The sequence below is a fragment of the Coregonus clupeaformis genome, chromosome 13, assembly GCF_020615455.1.
Source record: "Coregonus clupeaformis isolate EN_2021a chromosome 13, ASM2061545v1, whole genome shotgun sequence".
In the NCBI taxonomy this organism is placed as follows: Eukaryota; Metazoa; Chordata; class Actinopteri; order Salmoniformes; family Salmonidae; genus Coregonus; species Coregonus clupeaformis.
The window spans coordinates 54558726-54580404 of NC_059204.1; the positions used below are offsets into that span (position 1 = coordinate 54558726).

Sequence of the window (21679 nt, forward strand, 5' to 3'; positions counted from 1 at the left end):
TTTTACTCAAGTAGTATTTTACTGGGTGACTTTCACTTTTACTTGAGTCATTTTCTATGAAGGTATCTTTACTTTTACTCAAGTATGACAATTGGGTACTTTTTCCACCACTGCTGCTGCACTGAGGAAGCTCGCAGACAAAGATAGGCCCAATTCCAAATTAACCTCTAGACACTTCTCAATTATCTGAAAGGATTGGACAGGGTGTACGCAATATGTTTATCTTCTGGGAAATATGTTTATCTTCTGGGCAATACTCTAAACTAGAGCAGACATGATATGGCAGCATTCGAGCCAGGTCTACTTTTGTGCAATAACGACTGACTGAATGACGACAGTGGAAGGTTAGCCCTCTTCATGTCCACACGCTATATGTATCTTCCATGAACAACAGCTAGTGACAACATTTTGTAAATAAGCAACATTTAATCAATCATCAACACATTAAGACAAAAAGGTATGAACTGTCTGAAATGTATAGTTGTACTACTATTGAGGATAATATATCTAAATGTACTAAAGCTTTTACCTCCCATTTTTCTAAATAGATCTAAAGCAGTAACCATGGCATCAACAACTACATTGTCTACCGGTATTTTAAAGGCACTTTACATGACCTGAGCAACAAGGCAGTCCTACAGAATGGACCCATTGTTTTCTAGAGTAGACACTGAATGTAGAGAACACTGGAGAGTGTTCTAGAAGGCAAACAATGGTTCTTTACCACTGGGGTGCAAATCCTAACTAAATTGGAAGTTAGGATACACCCCAGAGTTCCATTTGACCACTGTTGCTTATAGAAGTTGTTGTTGGGGTCAAAGGTTAAAGGTAAGCGGTGAGGAGGAGAGGTCACAGGACCTGTTTCTTCAGCCAGGTCCTCATGTGCTCCACCTGTGCTGCCACGCTACTCTTGGCTGTGCCACCAGGGGCGCTGTACTGCTCCACACTGCTACTGTAGTCCCACACCGCAGACACATCACTGGAAAACAGAGGGCTGGAGAGAGGAAGAGAGAGGAGCAAGGGGAGGGTGAAGTGGAAAGGATAAGGAGGTGGGGGGGACAAAAGAGTGATAATACGAAGAAGTGTGTGCATGCGTGCTTGCGCTCACCTGGCAGTCCGCAGGTCCTCCACAGTGAGTTGGTTCAGGGGAATGTTCTTGGATTCAGCCAGAAACACAGCTTTACCTGAGATACCATGAGCCTCTCTGAACGGCACCTGGCATGAGAGAGAGCGCGAGAGAGAATATAAAATACCACAATTGTGACACACACACAGAGAGAGAGAGAGAGAGAGAGAGAGAGAGAGAGAGAGAGAGAGAGAGAGAGAGAGCAGAGAGAGAGAGAGAGAGGACAGAGAGAGAGAGAGAGCAGAGAGAGAGAGAGAGAGAGCAGAGAGAGAGACAGAGAGAGAGAGAGAGACAGAGAGAGAGAGAGAGAGAGAGAGACAGAGAGAGAGACAGAGAGAGAGAGAGAGAGAGAGAGGACAGAGAGAGAGAGAGACAGAGAGAGAGAGAGACAGAGAGAGACAGAGAGAGAGAGAGAGAGAGAGAACAGAGAGAGAGAGACAGAGAGAGAGACAGAGAGAGAGAGAGAGAGAGAGAGAGAGAGAAGACAGAGAGACAGAGACAGACAGAGAGAGAGACAGAGAGAGACAGAGAGAGACAGAGAGAGAGAGAGAGAGAGAGAGAATATAAAATACCACAATTGTGACACAGAAACTCTGCTAAAGTTTGCTGGCTAAATAAACAGTTTAATTAACTTGAAACCTTACCATAATTGTGGTGAACACACACAAACGCACATATCCCTGGTTTGAGTGGTTAATTAGTACTCACCCCCTTCCTGACGAGGTAGTAGGCCAGGTCAGTAGCCAGCATGTCAGGACTGAGGGCAGCTTCCATCACACTGGGGTTGATCTAACACAGGAAACAGGAAATGGGTCAGAGGAATTGGCCGTGAAAGGACTTAGAGGGAAGGATGTTGCAGGTTGTAGGGCACTAAGGTGTAAGAGTTTAGGATGTAGTAAGTAGGGCACAAGGGTGTAAAGGTGCTCAGTGTTGGGCACTAGGGTGTAGGGTGTATGGGGTCAGGTGTGGCATCCATCTCACCTTTAGAGTGGACATGACACCTGTGGTGACCTGCAGCACAGCGTGTACCGTGTCATAGCAGTCAAACATGGCCTCCTTATCCTCCTAGAGAGTCAGAGAGCGATAGAGAGAATTATTACACACACACACACACACACACACACACACGTGTGGCTGTACCTGCAGATCTTTGTTGTAGGTGCTTGGCAGGCCCTTCAGGGTCATCAGAAAGCCTGCACACTGTGACACACACAGGACAGGGCACAGGTTTACACACACTGATATCATACCATTAATATCATAAAGGATGCTTGCTTATTATAATATAACTAATGGTGTTATGTGTTTCAGTTGGGGTCTTACTCTGCCAAAGACACGGCCTGCTTTACTCCTGATCAACTCCAGACTGTCAGCATTCTTCTTCTGAGGCATCAGACTGCTGCCTGTGCTACACACACACAGAGAGAAAGATCGTTAGAATATAACACAAAGGAAAAAAAGGGAACATATTGTTTTGAGTTCATAGTCATCATACACACAAACTCTCTCTCACACACACACACACACCTGTATGCGTCGGAGAGTGTGAGGAAGGAGAACTCCTTGGTGCTGTAGAGCATCAGGTCCTCTGCCATCTTACTGAGGTGCGTCAGACACAGAGACGCCCAGAACAAGAACTCAGCTGAAAGAGGGAGGGTGGAGAGAGCCAGTCACACACACAGAGAGAGAAAGCATGAGCAGGGCAATGCAGTGACAGTCAGTTAATGCCAATATTTCTCATCTTCACATCTACATGTCTTCTCAGAATAGTAATAAAGCCAGTGGGGTTACCATACCAACAAAGTCCCTCTGGCCTGTGGCGTCCATGCTGTTGATGCTGATGTCATCAAAGGCCAGCTCTACAGGGGAAGAGACAGAAGACACAATCAATCTCAAACACTGTCTTGGAACATGTGTATGATTCATGTATATTGTGCCTTATAAGCATTTGTTATAAGCATTCATTAGAGTTCATGGCTCCTTATGTATGTTTATAGGAGCTGATTTTCAATGCAGGTTGACTCTCACCTTGACGCAGCATTTCCCTGTCGATGTTGAATGGAGTTCCAGCTATTGCTCCACTGGGTAACAAAAGTAGACACGGTATAACTATAACTCACAGATGACAGATAACAGTGTGTGTGTGTGCGCGCGCGCTTGTGCGTGTGTGTGTACCTGCCCAGGGGGAGCACGTTGACTCGTCTATTGATCTCCTGAAGCTGTTCCACATCTCTGCTCAGGGCCACCGTGTGACTGGGGAACAATCATAGAAATACAAATGTGTTTAATAGACTGACAACATCACCGACCACCTCGATTCTGTCTTTTGTTGCTAAATTTTAAATGGTGTTTTTTTACATTGGATATAAGTAGACTCAGAGCTAGAACATGGTATATCATACACTGCAGCTGAGGAACAATGGGAAAGTAATTCTGCTTTGAAAGTTGATAAACTTGTAACTCCACTTTTGAGAAAATGGCCCTTGAATGTTTTGGTACGTACTGGAGAGCTTTTCTTTGTCTACACCCATTCAGCATCGTTCACACCCTCTTAAGCCTTAGCCCCACCTATATCTTTAACAATTCATATGTGAGGCCATGTGCAGAGTGAGTAAGGTAGTGAACAACCAAAGATTTCAAGATTAAAAGTGGCGAAAGTAGTAACCTACAATTAGGAAAAACTCCAGGTAAAAATACATTTGATCTAGTCCTTGGCTTATATCATAATCTGACTTTGGTGCAGGTCAAGTTGTTCTTCACATTACCGCCTCTGGTAAACAAACACTATATAAAATAAAATCAAAGTTTATTTGTCACATGCACAAGATACAGAAGGTGTAAAAGGTACAGTGAAATGGTTACTTGCATATTTGCAAGTAACAATATAAAAAATTTAAAGTGTCCAGATAAAAATATTTTATAACTATAAGATGATGCTTACCTCAGACTGTGAAGGAAATTAATTAATGACATACTATGCTGTTTAACTAGACATACTATGCTGTTTTTTTACTTAAATAATTGTTCATTGTGATATGCTGTTTTTTACTACTGATGCAAACTTGTCTTGTGTGACTTAGTCATAAATCTGAGCGTACAGATTAATGAGCCGCTCGGCAGGAATTGAACTATGTGGGAAGTGCAGGAAGGAACAGAGAATGGTGGCGATATCAGCTATCTTGATCAAACACAGACGAGCTAAATTTGTTTTTACAAGTCTGTGCAGAACAACTCTGTTGTTTCTGCACATCTGCTAACAGTCACATTCAGTACCAGTCAAAAGTTTGGACACACCTACTCATTCAAGGGTTTTTCTTTATTTTTACTATTTTCTACATTGTAGAATAATAGTGAAGACATCAAAACTATGAAATAACACATATGGAAGTAACCAAAAAAGTGTTAAACAAATCTAAATATATTTTACTTCAAATATCCACCCTTTGCCTTTATGACAGCTTTGCACACTCTTGGCATTCTCTCAACCAGCTTCACCTGGAATGCTTTTCCAACAGTCTTGAAGGAGTTCCCACATATGCTGAGCACTTGTTGGCTGCTTTTCCTTCACTCTGCCGTCCGACTCATCCCAAACCATCTCAATTGGGTTGAGGTCGGGGGATTGTGGAGGTCAGGTCATCTGATGCAGCACTCCATCGCTGCAGAATGCTGTGATAGCCATGCTGGTTAAGTGTGCCTTGAATTCTAAATAAATCACAGACAGTGTCACCAGCAAAGCAACCCCACATCATAACACCTCCTCCTCCATGCTTTACGGTGGGAACCACACATGCGGATTTCATCCGTTCACCCACACCGCGTCTCACAAAGTCACGGCGGTTGGAACCAAAAATCTCCAATTTGGACTCCAGACCAAAGGACACATTTCCACCGGTCTAATGTCCATTGCTCGTGTTTCTTGGCCCAAGCAGGTCTCTTCTTATTATTGGTGTCCTTTAGTAGTGGTTTCTTTGCAGCAATTCAACCATGAAGGCCTGATTCACACAGTCCCCTCTGAGCAGTTGATGTTGAGATGTGTCACAAGCCGGGCTAGAACTCCGGTCTCAAATGTGTAGAGCTGGGGGTACTACCCCTTGCCACAGAGGAGATGTTGTAGGACCCAAATGAAACACCCCAGGCAATACTCCAGGTAAGTAGATTTAATGTTCAAAACAGGAGGCAAAACAAAACAACTCCCCGAGGGGAGAAAAACAAACTAAAGATAACTTCGAATAACTTACTAGGACTGATACGGTGGGACAAAGCAGGAGACACATAGACAGGACGCAATAACCAAGTGAGAAACAAGGGGAAAACACACAGCTAAAATACTCAAGGGGAAACAAGGCACAGGTGACATAGATAAGCTAATTAGGACACATGAGGAAAAACTAAGGCAAAGGGGAACACAGCTGACCTCTAGAGGCCAGGAGACAAACAGGGGAAGCAGGAAGCTGACAGAGATGTGTCTGTGACTTGAACTCTGTGAAGCATTTATTTGGGCTGCAATTTCTGAGGCTGGTAACTCTAATGAACTTATCCTCTGCAGCAGATGTAACTCTGGGTCTTCCATTCCTGTGGCGGTCCTCATGAGAGCCAGTTTCATCATAGCGCTTGATGGTTTTTGCGACTGCACTTGAAGAAACGTTCAAAGTTGTTGAAATTTTCCACATTGACTGACCTTCATGTCTTAAAGTAATGATGGACTGTCGTTTCTCTTTGCTTATTTGAGCTATTCTTGCCATAATATGGACTTGGTCTTTTACCAAATAGGGCTATCTTCTGTATACCCCCCCTTACCTTGTCACAACACAACTGATTGCCTCAAACGCATTAAGAAGGAAAGAAATTCCACAAATTAACTTTTAAGAAGGCACACCTATTAATTGAAATGCATTCCAGGTGACTACCTCATGAAGCTGGTTGAGAGAATGCCAAGAGTGTGCAAAGCTGTCATCAAGACAAAGGGTGGCTATTTGAAGAATCTCAAATATAAAATATATTTTGATTTGTTTAACACTTTTTTGGTTACTCCATGATTCCATATGTGTTATTTCATAGTTTTGATGTCTTCACTATTATTCTACAATGTAAAAATAGTAAAAAAGAAAGAAAAACCCTTGAATGAGTAGGTGTGTCCAAAATGTTGACTGGTAGTGTAGATAAGAGGGTGTAATTTCTATAAAAGGAGAAAGCCAACTATGTTCGTTGGGCTTTTCAACACAACCATTTTGAGTGATTGTTGATTGCTTCATTTTTGCAAATCTTATAATAAAGTTGTTGTTTGAAAGAATCTGCAGTCTCTCTTCCTATAGAATTTCTACCACAAGACTAAATTGATGGGTCATGTGAAAGAAATGCTATAACCACACCCCAGCTAAGTGGATGGGTCACTATTGTCTAGACATGTACACATGTTCATGAAATACAATAGATGGCCATAATCACCACCAGACACACTTGGTTTACTTGATGGGTCATGTAATCATCTGGCGAAGTGGACGCTTTTGTTTAGACATGTTTAGCTAGCTAGCTAAACAATTAACCATAATCCCAACCCATACTACTAGCAATACAAAGGGATTGTCATAGCAAGACACCATGCATGAAATGCGGTAGTATGAATCTGCAGGTAGCTAAAGCTAATCAACTAGGTTCAATGTTAGATAGCTAGCTTACATTAGGCTATAACTAGCAATGCAAATGGCTTTCTGAGATACAAATAATATTACTACACAGATCATACACGTAACATTAGCTAGCGAGCCAGCAAGCTAACGTTCGCTAGCTAGCTAACAGTACGCTTTAACTTGCAATGAAAACGACTTTCTGACAAAATTAGAAACGTATAATATCTGAAAATGTAGCTAGACTCTTACTCGTATACATGGACGAACACTTCACGGCAGACTGAAACCCGTTTAACTAAGTAAGACGTCCTGTGTCATTTCCGTTTTGTTTGTACAGCTTGTTTGGCCCGCGATGTGTCAAGTCACTCCGGTTCACACTCACGGTGTGCAGAAAGTAGTCCATCACAACTTTTTCCCACTGATCTATGTCGATAGCGCCTGCTAAATTCAGGGCAGCAATGTTGTTGAGAGCAGTAGCAACACTTACAGTTCTCCTGGGCTAACAAGAATGATGTACACATACAGCCCATGTTCTAGACAGAAGCATGCTACATAGCAGACCAATCCGAACTCATCTCACGGCATGTCCAGCCCATCCATTATCTCAGCCAATCATGGCTAGTGGGAAGGTTCCTGTCTTTTTACATGGCTAAACCAACTAGGATCACCATTTAACAATTTTATTTGAATTTACAGATGGTATACAAGTTTGTTATTAAGGCACATGAAAGTTCACATGTTCCAGAAGGCATTTCTGCCACAAAAACTCATTTTGATTTTTTTTGTAAATGTACGTTCAAATGCCTTTCCTGTGAAGTAGTGACGTACGACTAACGCCTAGCTTCCTGAAACGGGTTACATATGCTCTGTAGACTGAAACAACATTCACTTTATATTCCATCAATATTTGTTGCCTCAATCCTGTTTTTAACTTTGACTCAGTGTCAAGCAGTGGATCTAGACATCATTTAGGAACACTGCAAACATATGCAGTGGTGCTGAACAGAAGGAGAGGCTATTGTACCTCAGAATCCAGTGGCTCCATCTGATTGGCTGAGCTCTCTGCATGTGGGTGTACCCAGGAAACAGCACGTCAATCTCTCTGGGAATCAAAAGACAATAGGTAAACATGATATACTGTGTGTGTGCGTGCATGCATACATACATACAGGTAACTGCCAAAATAATGTCTTAATAGGGCGTTGGGCCACCACGAACCGGCAGAACAGCTTCAATGAGCCTTGGCATAGATTGTACAAGTGTCTGGAACTCTATTTGATGGATGTGACACCATTCTTGGACAAGAAATTCCATGATTTGGTGTTTTGTTGATGGTGGTGGAAAAAGCTGTCTCAGGCGCCGCTCCATAATCTCCCATAAGTGTTCAATTGGGTTGAGATCTGGTGACTGAAACAACCATGGCATTTGGTGAAACATCAGCTTGAGCAGTTTTCGTCACTGAAGCTCCTGCCAAACAATCACCCCTCTTTCAAAATAACTAACATCTCTTCTTCTAGCCATGGTAGCCAAAATAATGGGCAACTGGGCTTGCCTAGCATTTTTATACATGACCCTAAGTGTTAATAGTGCGTTGGTTGACAGTGAAGTGTGTGACAAGTCAGTCAAGACAGCATCCATATTGCTCTAGCCGGCAGCCTTGTGGGGATTCAGTATCCAACCCAGCAAACTAGTTTAGTCCTCAGAGGGACAGGTTTACACCCTATCCTTTTTTTCATGGTCCTCCGAGATGGATTTAGCGACCAACAGTTTTTCATGGTCCTTCGAATCACCGGATTCTGACCTGGCTACAGTGAAGATGTTCTAGTACCCAAATGAAGAACTGTTTCCGAACTCCTGGATGCAGATGAGTTATTTTGCATTCCTATGCCGAATGGGGCTGCTGTCACCACCAACACCACACACACAAAGCTGTCGCTTCCCAGAGGAAGATGAGCTGCGAGGCTTTACACCCCTCTCTCATCGTACAGTCGACCACCCATATTCCAGGCATCCTCAGTAGTCCTGGATTGACCACACCCTCTCCAGTTGGGAGCTGCAGAGGGACTATGAGAAGCTGCTTTATGAGAGGGAAGAGTTCAAGAGGGCGTACTCTTGCCCTTCCCGGCCTGAGCCACCACTGCGGGAGCACCGATATTGCCGTTACTCTCCTGACCACCACCACTCTAGACCCTCCGGGCCAGAGCCATCGTCACCTCCACGGGAGCGCCACCACCACCGATACTCCCCGACTTGGCCCGGCTACTCCCCTGAGAGACACTACTCCAAGCCCTCCAGGCCTAAGCGTTCACCACCTCCATGGGACCGTTGGGACTTCCACTACATCCCGAGGTGGCCCAGCTGCTTTCCTGACCGACGTCCATCTAGGCCTCCCCCGGCTTGAGCCGCTGGAGCCCCGGGTCCCCTTCTGCTCCCCAGAGATGCCTAGCTCCCCAGTAGATCGACACAACTCCAGAGTGCACAGTCCACCACACCAAGGTCTGCACCCCCCTCAGCCTGAGCCTCGACTAGCCATAGTTAAGGAGACTCCCGCTCCAGTCGTGTAGCCACAACTGCTGCCACAGGGCCTGTTCTGGCTGCCGTTGCTCGGGTGCCCGAGGTTCGACTGTCTGCTACCCTGGAACCTTCAGCCACAAAGACTCCAGCCGCTCTCCCTCGGGAGCCCTCCCTGCTCCTGGCCCAGAGCCCAAGCCAGCAGTGGATTATTCACACGCTCCTAGGATGAAGCCAAAGCCTGCAGCTCCTGCAGATGTCAAGTGCAGCCTGGACATGGGGGCCTCTCCAGCCACGGCCTGGTTGGATCAGACCCTTCCTGCCTTCGAAGTACAGCCTGCTGGCACGGCCCTGTCAGCCCATGCCTGGTCGGACCTGCCGGTCCCAGGCCTGGTGTCCCTGCTGGCCCCGCTTGCTAGCGCACCGATACCTCCTAGATGACCAGTTCCCTGCCACCACGGTAGGGTCAGAGTTACCTTCCTTCCTGGTAGGGTCCGAGATCCCTTCCTTCCCAGTATGGCCAGAGTTCCCCTCCTTCCTAGTAGGGTCAGGTTTAGAGTTCCCTGCCTCCCCTGTAGGGTTGACGTTTCCTTCCTCCCTGGTAGGTCCAGTCTATCCTGCCGTACCCGGCCCTCAGTCGCAGGCTCTAGTTGCAGGCTCATAGTGTTCTGGCTTAGGTCCGTGGACTGCTGCCTTAGTACAAGGGCCCCAGTCCTCTGCTGTTCTATTTTCACAGTCCCTTGCACTAGAAGCCTCTAAATTAGCTGCTCTGCCAGGCCCTAGGTATTCTACCCATTTAGGCCCCATGTTTGCTTCGCGGCCCCCTGCCTTATTGGGTACGCAACATCCTAGCCCACCAGGCATAGAGCCCCCTGCCCTGCTAGGTCCTAAGTTAGCTGCCACGTCTGCAGTCTTCTGCCCTGCTTGGATTGCAGCCCCCTACCTTATTGGGTATGCAGCGTCCTAGCCTGCGAGGCTTAGAGCCCCCTGCCCTGCCAGGGTCTAAGTTAGGTGCCCTGTCTGTAGGTCTGCAGTCTCCTGCCCTGCTCAGATCACAGTCATTCTGTCTTTCAGGTTCAGACTCATTCTCCCTGTAAGGTTGAGAGTCGTTCTCCCTCTCAGGTTCAGAGTCATTCTCCCTGTCAGGCCCAGTTATCAGCACCTCTCGTTTCGCTGTCTCCAGCCCTAGTCAGCCCGCTCTGCCAGGCTTTAGGTTCTGTGCCCTACTAGGTCCGCAACCTCAGTTGGTCCGCAGCCCCCAGCCTCAGTCAGCAAGCAGTCACCCTCCCTAGTGCTACACACCAACCCTCCTGCACTAATTCCAGACCATGGGTCTCCTGTCCCACCAGGCTCGGAGTTAGCTGTTCCTCTAGGTCTGCAGTCCCTGCCACTAGCCAGTTCGCAGACTCTGCTCAGCTTGGTTCTCAGTCTCCAGCCTTAGTAGTAAGCTTAAGTCTCCTGCCCTGTCAGGCCTCGAGTTCCCTGCCCTGCTAGGCCCTCAGCCCCCTGACCTGGGGGACCCACCGTTCCCTGACCCGGGGGGCCTGCTGTCTCCAGTTCTGGGAGGCCACCTGCCTCCTGCACTGAAAGACCCTCCGGCCCTCAGGAAACCACCGGACATCGTCTCTGAGGCCCAGCTGGCCCCTTACGTCGAATCTCTGAAGAGCCTCGCCCAGGGGTCCCCACCTGCTCCACCATGGGAGCAATCGCCTCCAGCAGTGGAGACCACAGGGTCAGCCTCCGGCAACATACCAAGATCCCAAGGATTGTCCCCAGCCACACGGCACCAGCTGAGCTAGAGGACCCTCCGCCACCCCTGTGGCCTCCATTGGGTGGCCAAGGACTGTCTCCGCACCTCTGTGCACCTCCCAAGTGGCGGCCCCTAAGCCCTGCCTGTCCTGGCTGACAGGACAAGGCCCGCTAGGACTAAGCTCCCCCTTGAGACCTGTGGACCCCATTAGAGACTGTGCCCTTTAGGTTAGAGGCCTTTTTGTGGATGTTAATATTTTCATAAGAAATATTGGGGCAGCTGTAAAAAAGGCTGACCTACTCCCCTCCTCTCTACCTAACTTTCCCTCACAGTCCCCTTAGTTCCCCCACAGTCCCGTTAGGGTGAGATCTCACCATCTCAGCTGTCCATCACAGCCCTTCGGCTTCAGTCAATCAGCTTGCCCAAATTCACATCTGGACTCTGACCCCTCCCACCCCAGGTCTGAGCGTTTTTAGTCATCGAAAGAAGAAGACGCACATTTTGTATGGCGACTAAGTTGACTGTGTCTACTAGGAAGATTGTGCATGCATCTAAGAAAAACCACAAGTTGATTCCTAAATAACTTAAGAATGTGTGTTAGTGATGAAGATAAATAAAAGTCCTGGACTAAGAAGCATCCGTACTGTTCTTGCACGGGAAGCCTCTAGCAAGTCAGAATCTCAATAAATCAGCATTAAGTACATAGCGGGTGAGGGCTCAGAAGCCAACCGCTCAGACGAGCTCCAGCTTTTTCACTAAGCATGATGGGATGTTAAATCCACACCTGTGAATTAAGCACCAGCTTTCAATATACTATCCCTCATTTACTGAAGTGTTTCCTTTATTTTGTCAGTTACCTGTACATAAAACTTACACTGCTGCTCTCTCCACCATGGTTGTGATGAGTTGGAGAGCGTTTCCCTTAACAATGGAGATAGCATCCCTCAGCCACAACCTCATGTCTGTTACCACCTGATCAACCAATAAAACACAGAACCATATCAGAAACCCAATGCTCAACCAAAAGAAACACAAGAATGGCTTTACTCAGCATTACATCAGCGAGATTGAACAATCTCAAACTTCTCTTTCAGAAAACAAACAAAGAACGTGTATTCAGCAGATCATCACACCTACCTGGTCGTTTCTGCTCCTACCAGTGTGTAACTTCCCAGCTGGTTCACCTATCAGCTCCTGATAAAACACAAACACAGAGATACATATATAATACAAATATATACAGTGCATTCAGAAAGTATTCAGACCCCTTCCCTTTTTCCACATTTTGTTACGTTACAGCCTTATTCTAAAATGTATAAAATATTTTTCTCCCACTCATCAATCTACACACAATACCCCATAATGACAGAGCGAAAACAGATTTTTAGAAATGTTTGCAAATGTATTAAATATAAAAGACAGAAATACCTTATTTACATAAGTATTTAGACCCTTTGCTATGATACTCAAAAATGAGCTCAGGTGCATCCTGTTTCCATTGATCATCCTTGAGATGTTTCTACAACTTTGATTGGAGTCCACCTGTGGTAAATTCAATTGATTGGACATGATTTGGAAAGGCACACACCTGTCTATATAAGGTCCCACAGTTGACAGTGCATGTCACAGCAAAAACCAAGCCAAGAGGTCAAAGGAATTGTCTGTAGAGCTCTGAGACAGGATTGTGTCGAGGCACAGATCTGGGGAAGGGTACCAAAAAATGTCTGCAGCATTGAAGGTCCCCATGAACACAGCGGCCTCCATCATTCTTAAATGGAAGAAGTTTGGAACCACCAAGACTCTTCCTAAAGGTGGCCGCCCGGCCAAACTGACCAATCGGGGGAGAAGGGCCTTGGTCAGGGAGGTGACCAAGAACCCGATGATCACTGACAGAGCTCCAGAGTTCCACTGTGGAGATGGGAGAACCTTCCAGAAGGACAACCATCTCTAAAGCACTCCACCAATCAGGCCTTTATGGTAGAGTGGCCAGACGGAAGCCACTCCTCAGTAAAAGGCAAATGACAGCCAGCTTGGAGTTTGCCAAAAGGCACCTAAAGGACTCTCAAACAAGATTCTCTGGTCTGATGAAACCAAGATTGAACTCTTTGGCCTGAATGCCAAGCATCACGTCTGGAGGAAACCAGGCACCATCCCTATGTTGAAGCATGGTGGTGGCAGCACCATGCTGTGGGGATATCTTTCATCGGCAGGGACTGGGAGACTAGTCAGGATCGAGGGAAAGATGAACGGAGCAAAGTACAGAGAGATCCTTGATGAAAACCTGCTCCAGAGCGCTCAGGACCTTAGACTGGGGCAAAGGTTCACCTTCCAACAGGACAATGACCATAAGCACACAGCCAAGACAACACAGGAGTGGCTTCGGTACAAGTCTCTGAATGTCCTTGAGTGGCCCAGCCAGAGGCCGGACTTGAACCCGATCGAATATCTCTGGAGACCTGAAAATAGCTGTGCAGCGATGCTCCCCATCCAACCTGACAGAGAGAAACTCCCCAAATACAGGCGTGCCAAGCTTGTAGCATCATACCCAAGAAGACTTGAGGCTGTAATCGCTGCCAAAGGTGCTTCAACAAAGTACTGAGTTAAGGGTCTGAATACTTATGTAAATGTGATTTTTATTTTTAACAAATTTGCAAACATTCCTAATAACCTGTTTTTGCTTTGTCATTATGGGGTATTGTGTGCAGATTGATGAGGGGGGAAAATGATTTCATCCATTTTAGAATAAGGCTGTAATGTAATAAAATGTGGAAAAAGTCAAGGGGTCTGAATACTTCCCGAATGCACTGTATGCATGGTCATTCTGACAATCAAGGGTCCGTATTTGTCCCATTGTTACGATCTTCAGCCAGCACTCTGAATTGCTGATTCAAGGTTTGCCCCACCCACACTTCACCTTTAGTCTGCGCTCATTGGCTGTGTGGATGTCCTCATCTCCAGGCTTGACCTCAAAAACACCTTTGGACCATTCATCATGGATCTGAAACACACACACACACACACACACACACACACACATCCGTAAGTGAAGTTTGGTTCACCTTTTGGCCCAGCGTGTGAGCTGGGTTTGAGTTACGCATGGACCCTTGGGGGTGCACAAAGATTGTGGGCAATATATTTTTTAACTCATGGGGGTACCCATGTTACTATATTGAACACTTATGTGAGTGCCTAGCAAGTAGCAACCCAGGCACCCCTGTTGTTCGATTAAAATGAGAGTGAATGATATCAACAAAAGTGTTGTTTGGCATCTAAACCGACTCTACTATGCCATTGAAGATGGCACCGTACTGGATGGCTGCCGTTTTGCAAGCTCTGACCCAACTTCGCTATTTTGTGACTATTATTTTTATTTTATTTTCACGAAATGTATCAGCTATTATTTCTTACAACCGACAAGAACTCTTGAACATCAAATCGGCAGTTATTTACACCAATTCCAGCTTCTACTTCGACTCATCTGCACTGGGCTCTCGCTGTAATTCCAACCCAATTTTCGGCCTACCCAAGACGAAACGCCGGCGTTACAGAGGCAAGAGGGCAGGGATCCTGGTGAGATTAAGGTGATTCTACTGGCTAAATCACTTGATAATAAGATGGATGACCTCCGATCGCGGATTTGCTACCAACGGGAATCTTGGAACTGCAATATTCTTTGCTTTTCAGAAACATGGTTCTCGGACAAGACACCCCCCACGGCTATCCAACTCGATGGATTCTCCATTCACTGGGCGGACAGGAAAGTGGAGTTAGGGAAATTGAGGGTGTGCCAACTGGTGTGCTAATTCCAGCGCGGTGGAAGTTTCGACCCACTGTTCACCTGATGGTCAAATGTCGACCCTTCTACCTCCCGAGGGAGTTTTCAGCTGTTATCGTGACTGCTGTATGCATTCCACCTCAGGACAAAAAAAAGAAGAAGCTGGCACTTAAACTGTACAAGGCTATAAACAAGCAGGAAAACCTATACCCAGAGGCTGACTTTCTGGTTGCCGGCGATTTTAATTCGGTGTCACTAAGACACGTGATGGCCAACTTCCAGCAACACGTCTCAAATGCCACTAGGGGCGATAAAGTCCTAGACCACTGCTATTCTAACCACAAGCAAGCATAGAAGGCCCTCGTCCGCCATTCTGCAAATCAGATCACGTACTCTTGCTTTCTGTTTACAAGCAGAAGCTGAAACAGGAAGTACCCACGATTCACTCCGTTGAGAAAAAGGTCACCAGAATCAGAGGTTATGCTACAGGACTGCTTTGCTAGCGCTGATTGGAATATGTTTCGAGACTCCGCCGATAACGTCGACCAGCTAACCACCTCCGTTACCGGCTTCATTAGAAAATGCATCGGCGACGTTGTACCCACGATGAGGGTTTGATGCTTCCCCAATCAAAAGCCCTGGATTAACACAGATGTTGGCGCTAAACTAAAGAACAGGGCTACGGCACACAGAGCTATCGCAGATAACCCTGAGGCTACAGCTAAGGACAGGAACAAGTATAAGAAGTCTCGCTATGACCTCCGCAGAGTCATCAAATAAGCAAAAGGACAATATAGGAATAAGGTGGAATCATACTACACAGGCTCCGATGCCCGCCCCATGTGGCAGGGGCTACAGTCCATTACGGATTACAAAGGAAGACCCAACCATGACCTGCCCAACGATGCCGCTCTACCAGATGAACTCAATGCATTTTATGCACGCTTTGACAACAACAACATCGAGCCGGGTGTGAGGGCCGTCACCAACCCAGAGGATTGGGTGATCTCGCTCTCCGAGTCCGACGCGAGAAGGGTATTTAATCAGGTCAACACCCGCAAGGCTGCGGGCCCCGACAGCATTCCAGGGCGCATTCTTAGACATGCGCAGAAAAGCTGGCAGGCATATTCATGGTAATTTTCAACCTCTCCTTGTCCCAGTCTGTAATCCCCACATGTTTTAAGATGACCACAAATCATTCCTGTTCCTAAGAACTCTAAGGCTTAATGCTACAATGACTACCGCCCTGTAGGCGGCCTGACTTCTGTAATCATGAAGTGCTTTGAAAGGCTGGTTATGGCACACATTAACTCCACCATCCCAGCCACCTTAGACTTACTCAAATTTGCATACCGCCCCAACAGATCCATAGATAACGCAATCTCAATTGCTCTCCACACTGCCCTCACCCACCTAGATAAGAGGAATACCTATGTGAGAATGCTGTTCATTGACTACAGCTCAGCGTTCAACAACATTGTCCCCTCCAAGCTCGTCACCAAGCTTAGGACTCTGGAGCTGTGTTTGAATACTAACCGCACTAACCTCACTAACAGTACTATTTGTGACTTAAATTGTAGTAAGTTTATTGGTCATAGTATGGATATAGTTAGTATGCCAAAAGTTCCCGGATGTCGTACTAAATTCGGCAAAATACGAAGTATACAAGCAGTGGACACTATTTCTGTGCTTTTAGGGCCCATAATGCAATTGTTCAGAAAATGATTTGAATTTGAAGAAAATGGTGGAAAATATGCAGCCGAAGTCCGACGAGAGCGGATACAAATTCATTGCTTTAACTAATTATGACAAATTTAAGAAAATGTCGAGCAATGTAATAAAGTAATGACTTTTCAAATAAGTTACGATACACGTTATGTTGGCTGACAATTTGTTAGTTACGCTATCCTTACAAACCGCATAGCATTACAGCAGTATGTACGGGTATGATAGCTAGTTACCTAACGTTAGTTGGCTACTAATATATCGATCTTGCCAGGCAGTATATTAACTATAATCTAACTAATTTCCCAATGTTTATTGACTTATTCACGTCATTCTTAGCTAAGTGGTATAGTCATTGTGCGTTCTCAATGGACATTGTTAATTCTGGCTATCTACTCCGATTTCAGAGCACTCTCGTCTGAGTGTGCCAGAGCGCAGAATAACTGATGAATTTACGAACGCTCAACACCCGTTGAATATATGGCTGGTGTCAGTAAACATCGGCAAAAAAAAGCATAATTAAATTGTTGCCAGCAGCACAATTACAGTCACCAACGCTCTGGATAAAATGAAAACAGCCTAAACAGCTCTGCTAGGGCGAGTAAAATGGTCATAGTGAGGTGTTCTCTCATTTCTGTGTGGAAATAGCTAGCAAGCTAGCCAACATTAGCCAGTTAGCTTGGGTGCTTGACTGCCGTTGTGAGGTCAGAACACTCATGTCAACCCTACTCCTCGGCCAGAGCGTCCAGTGATGCGCTCCAAGAGCAAAAAGGCTCTGAATTTACGAACAGACAATCTGACAACGCTCTGGATTTACGAAAGCCCAGAGCGCACTCTGAGCGCACTCTGAGCGCACTCTGAGCGCACTCTGAGCGCACTCTGAGCGCACTCTGAGCGCACTCTGAGCGCACTCTGAGCGCACTCTGCTCTGAGCGCACTCTGCTCTGAGCGCACTCTGCTCTGAGCACACTCTGCTCTGAGCACACTCTGCTCTGAGCACACTCTGCTCTGAGCACACTCTGCTCTGAGCACACTCTGCTCTGAGCACACTCTGCTCTGAGCACACTCTGCTCTGAGCACACTCTGGCACTCTAGATTGAATTTACGAACACACCCGAAATTGTAAAATGTCTAGCTAGTCTTTTGTTATGCTAACAAGCTAGCAAGAGGTTACATAGCAACTGCATTAACTTCCGGTAGACAGGCGAAGCGCTAGTACTCTCAACTGAAAGGATACCATTTGTTTACAGTATACTAAAATGAACTAATAGTATGTAGTATATACTGATTAAGTATGTAGCATACAGTATGTTAGTCTGGGTATTCGAACACAGCTTGGGTCTGAACACCTCCCTCTGTAACTGGATCCTGGACTTCCTGACGGGCCGCCCCTAGGTGGTGAGTGTAGGCAACATCACCTCCGCCACGCTGACCCTTAACATAGGGGCCCCACAGGGGTGTGTGCTTAGTCCCCTCCTGTACTCCCTGTTCACCCACGACTACGTGGCCACGCATGACTCCAACACCATTATCAAGTTCGCTGACAACACAACGGTGGTAGGCCTGATCACCAGCGACAATGAGTCAGCCTACAGGGAGGAGGTCAGTGACCTGGCAGTGTGGTGACGGAGCAACAACCTCGACGTCAGTAAGACCAAGAAGCTGATCGTGGACTACAGGAAACGGGGGGGGCGAGCACAACTCCATCCACATTGACCGGGCGGCAGTGGAGCAGGTAGACAGCTTTAAGTTCCTCGGTGTCCAAATCTCTAAATACTTAAAAATGGTCCAAACACACATACACAGTCGTGAAGATTTCGAGACAGTGCCTCTTCCCCCTCAAGAGGTTCAAAAAGTTTGGCATGGGCCCTCAAATCCTCAAACGGTTCTACAGCTGTACCATTGAGAGCATATTGACTGGCTGCATCACTGGTTGGTCTGGCAATAGCACCGCCTTCGATCGCATGGTGCTACAGAGGGTTGTGTGGACAGCCCAGTACATCACTGGGGCCGAGCTCCCTGCCATCCAGGACCTCTATCACAGGCGGTGTGAAAAGAAGGCCCGGAAAAACGTGAAAGACTCCAACCACCCAAGCCATAGACAATTTTCTCTGCTGCCGCACAGCAAGAGGTACCGGTGCATCAAGTCTAACACCAACAGGCTCTTGAACAGCTTCTATCCCCAAGCAATACGACTGATAATTAGCTAACAAAATAGCTACACGGACTGAGTTAACCTTGTATCTTTATTGACCTTTCATTTGAATCTTTGCACTGTCTCTATGCACACTCACAGGGCCCTACAAACTCACACATACTGTCACTCCAACACACACACAAACACTCACTCCATCATTTTCTCACTCACCCATAATATGCACATACATTTATACTGACTCTACACACATGCACACTCAGATACAACCTGCTGCTATTCTGTTTATCTTATATCCTGTTGCCTAGTCCCCTTACCCCTATAGATATATATCACTCCAGTATCCCTGCACATGTAAACATGGTATTGGAACTTACTTTTTAATTATTTCCTGTATATAGTATGCTTACTTACTTACTTTATTGTGTATTTCCTATTTGTATTTCTTGTGTGTTTTTTTCTATTAATACATTGTTATTGATTATTACATTGTTTGGTGTTGAGTTTGCAAGAAAGGCATTTCACTGTACTTGTGCATGTGACATTAAAACGTGAAACTTGCCATGCATGTGTGAATGCAGAGAGTTATTCTGCACTATGGCAGATTTTCAGCGGTCAACCTATTAACCCCAAAAAAGCGACATGGTGGGCTATAACACATTCACGCCCATTTTTTGTTGAGTTCGATTCTGTGATCAAAATACAACAGTCCCCATAGCCACAAAAATAAGGCCATTCAAATGTAAAATGTGGGGTGTTAATGTGTTGATCAATTTGAAACTTTAGGGGATATTTGTTGATTTGATGTGGCCAGTACAATCTAGTAGTCTTCCACATGGTCTACCTTCTTCCCTTTGTGCTGTTGTCTGTGCCCAATAATGTTTGTACCATGTTTTGCCCTACTACCATGTTGTGCTGCTGCCATGTTGTGTTGCTGCCATGCTATCTTAGGTCTCTCTTTATGTAGTGTTGTGGTGTTTTTATTTTTATTTCACCTTTATTTAACCAGGTAAGCCAGTTGAGAACAGGTTCTCATTTACAACTGCGACCTGGCCAAGATAAAGCAAAGTAGTGCAATAAAAACAACACAGAGTTACATATGGGGTAAAGAAAAAAAAACATAAAGTCAGAAAATACAACAGAAAATATATATACAGTGTGTGCAAATGTAGCAAGTTATGGAGGTAAGGCAATAAATGGGCTATAGTGCAGAATAATTACAATAGTATTAACACTGGAATGCTAGATGTGCAAGAGATTATGTGCAAATAGAGATACTGGGGTGCAAAAGAGCAAATTAAATAACAATATAGGGATGAGGTAGTTGGGTGGGCTAATTTCAGATGGGCTGTGTACAGGTGCAGTGATCGGTAAGGTGCTCTGACAACTGATGCTTAAAGTTATTGAGGGAGATAAGAGTCTCCAGCTTCAGAGATTAGGGGGTGTCTCTTGGGTGTCTCTTGTCGTGATGTGTGTTTTGTCCTATATTTATATTTTTAAACCCAGCCCCCGTCCCCGCCTTTTGCCTTTTGGTAGGCCATCATTGTAAATAAGAATTTGTTCTTAACTGACTTGCCTAGTTAAATAAAGGTTAAATAAAAAAATATAGAGGTGCGTGTGTGTTCACCTGGTCCATCCCATGTAGGATCTTGTCCATCTCCTCTGCAGTGACCAGCTTGGCCTTCTCCAGGGCTTTGGCATACGCTTTGCTGCCACGGATGTCTGCGTCCCACATCCGCTTGTCATAGGCGATGGACGCGTTGAATTTCTCCATGATCGGGTCGGTGTCACCCACGAACCGACCTCCCCACAGTTTACTCCCCTGATAGAGACAGACAGAAAAACAGACAGGCAGGCAGACAGAAAAAAACAGAGAGGCACCGGCAGACAGACAAACAGAAAAAGACAGGACAGACAGACAAGACACACAACATAGGCAGTGTCATTTTTTTTGTCAAAAAAATTGACACAAAGAAGCTAGCTAACAAGCAAACAACATTGACACCTGTCAGCGCTACTTTTCGTTGAAGAAGAACCACTAGATCCAACAAGCTAGCATTTATTTAACCTAGAGAAGACCCATGTTGTCCAAGCTTCTGGACAGCTGATTTGACTGCACAGCGCAATGAAAACAATCCCTGGACATACACAAAGCCACACGTGGACGAGTTTAGCTAAATCAACAGTTTTAATAAAGAGATACATCGAAAAGTTATCTTACATCTGCACTCGCCATTCTCTTCTCTCAAAGATGCCGTAGCTGGCTAACTGTTCACTACCTAGGATCAGCAAAACGCCGATGACAGTGCACAAATAGTGTGATAAGAGGCAAAACGATAATCAACAAACAAGCACAGCTGGAGGCAGTCATAAATACTAGTATACTGCCAGCAGCACAAACAATTACGTCACTTTTGCATGGTAATGTTGAAACCTTCAAAATAAAACCCTGCATTTCAAATCAAATCAAATGTCATTGGTCACATTCACGTGTTTAGCAGATGTTTATTGCGAGTGTAGCGAAATGCTTGTGTTTCTAGCTCCGACAGTGCAGTAATATCTAACAAGTAATATCTAACAATTTCACAACATATACCCAATACACACAAATCTAAGTAAAGCAATGGAATTAAGAATATATAAATATATGGACGAGCAATGTCAGAGTGGCATTGACTAAAATACAGTAGAATATTATAGACTACAGTATTGTAACGACCCTGTATTGTGTTCTGTGTTCATGGATGTGTTATCGTTCTCATGGGTACTAGCAGGGGTTAAATATGCCGGGACAGATGGAAAGGTTGGGGGGTATGATGGGTAATCCCGCGGGATTTTGGGAATGATTAAATAGGGGTTACGGGCTCATATTTTTTTCTTCGGTTCGGGACCCTTGATTTGACATGTTCTATTTGTGTATGTTCGAGGTTTAGCGGCGTGGGTTGTGGCCTGAACAATAGCCCATTTAGGAATAAACCTGTGTTCTGCCTGTACACCTGGTGCCCGTCTC

At 45.6% G+C, this 21679-nt stretch overlaps 1 protein-coding gene across 1 annotated transcript; it reads right to left on the reverse strand.

Moving 5' to 3' along the window:
- Positions 1-406: 406 nt before the first annotated feature.
- On the reverse strand, positions 407-21050 carry asl (argininosuccinate lyase). Its single transcript, XM_041894614.1, has 16 exons — positions 20891-21050; positions 20297-20491; positions 13929-14012; positions 12152-12208; positions 11889-11986; positions 7778-7855; positions 3302-3379; positions 3155-3207; positions 2923-2985; positions 2654-2768; positions 2450-2534; positions 2267-2326; positions 2108-2191; positions 1835-1915; positions 1109-1215; positions 407-994 (listed from the first exon to the last, which is right to left on the reverse strand). Exons 1-16 carry the CDS (start codon positions 20903-20905, stop codon positions 850-852), a joined length of 1398 nt encoding a protein of 465 aa, XP_041750548.1. The 5' UTR covers positions 20906-21050; the 3' UTR covers positions 407-849.
- Positions 21051-21679: the final 629 nt, after the last annotated feature.

Bases quoted from the DNA above. Each gene is read 5' to 3' on its own strand.
- asl (XM_041894614.1), bottom strand. The intron at 2,769-2,922 runs GTATGGTAACCC...TCCCTCTTTCAG, and splicing joins AGGCCAGAGGGACTTTGTTG to CTGAGTTCTTGTTCTGGGCG. The intron at 995-1,108 runs GTGAGCGCAAGC...TCCTCTCTCCAG, and splicing joins GAGGACCTGCGGACTGCCAG to CCCTCTGTTTTCCAGTGATG.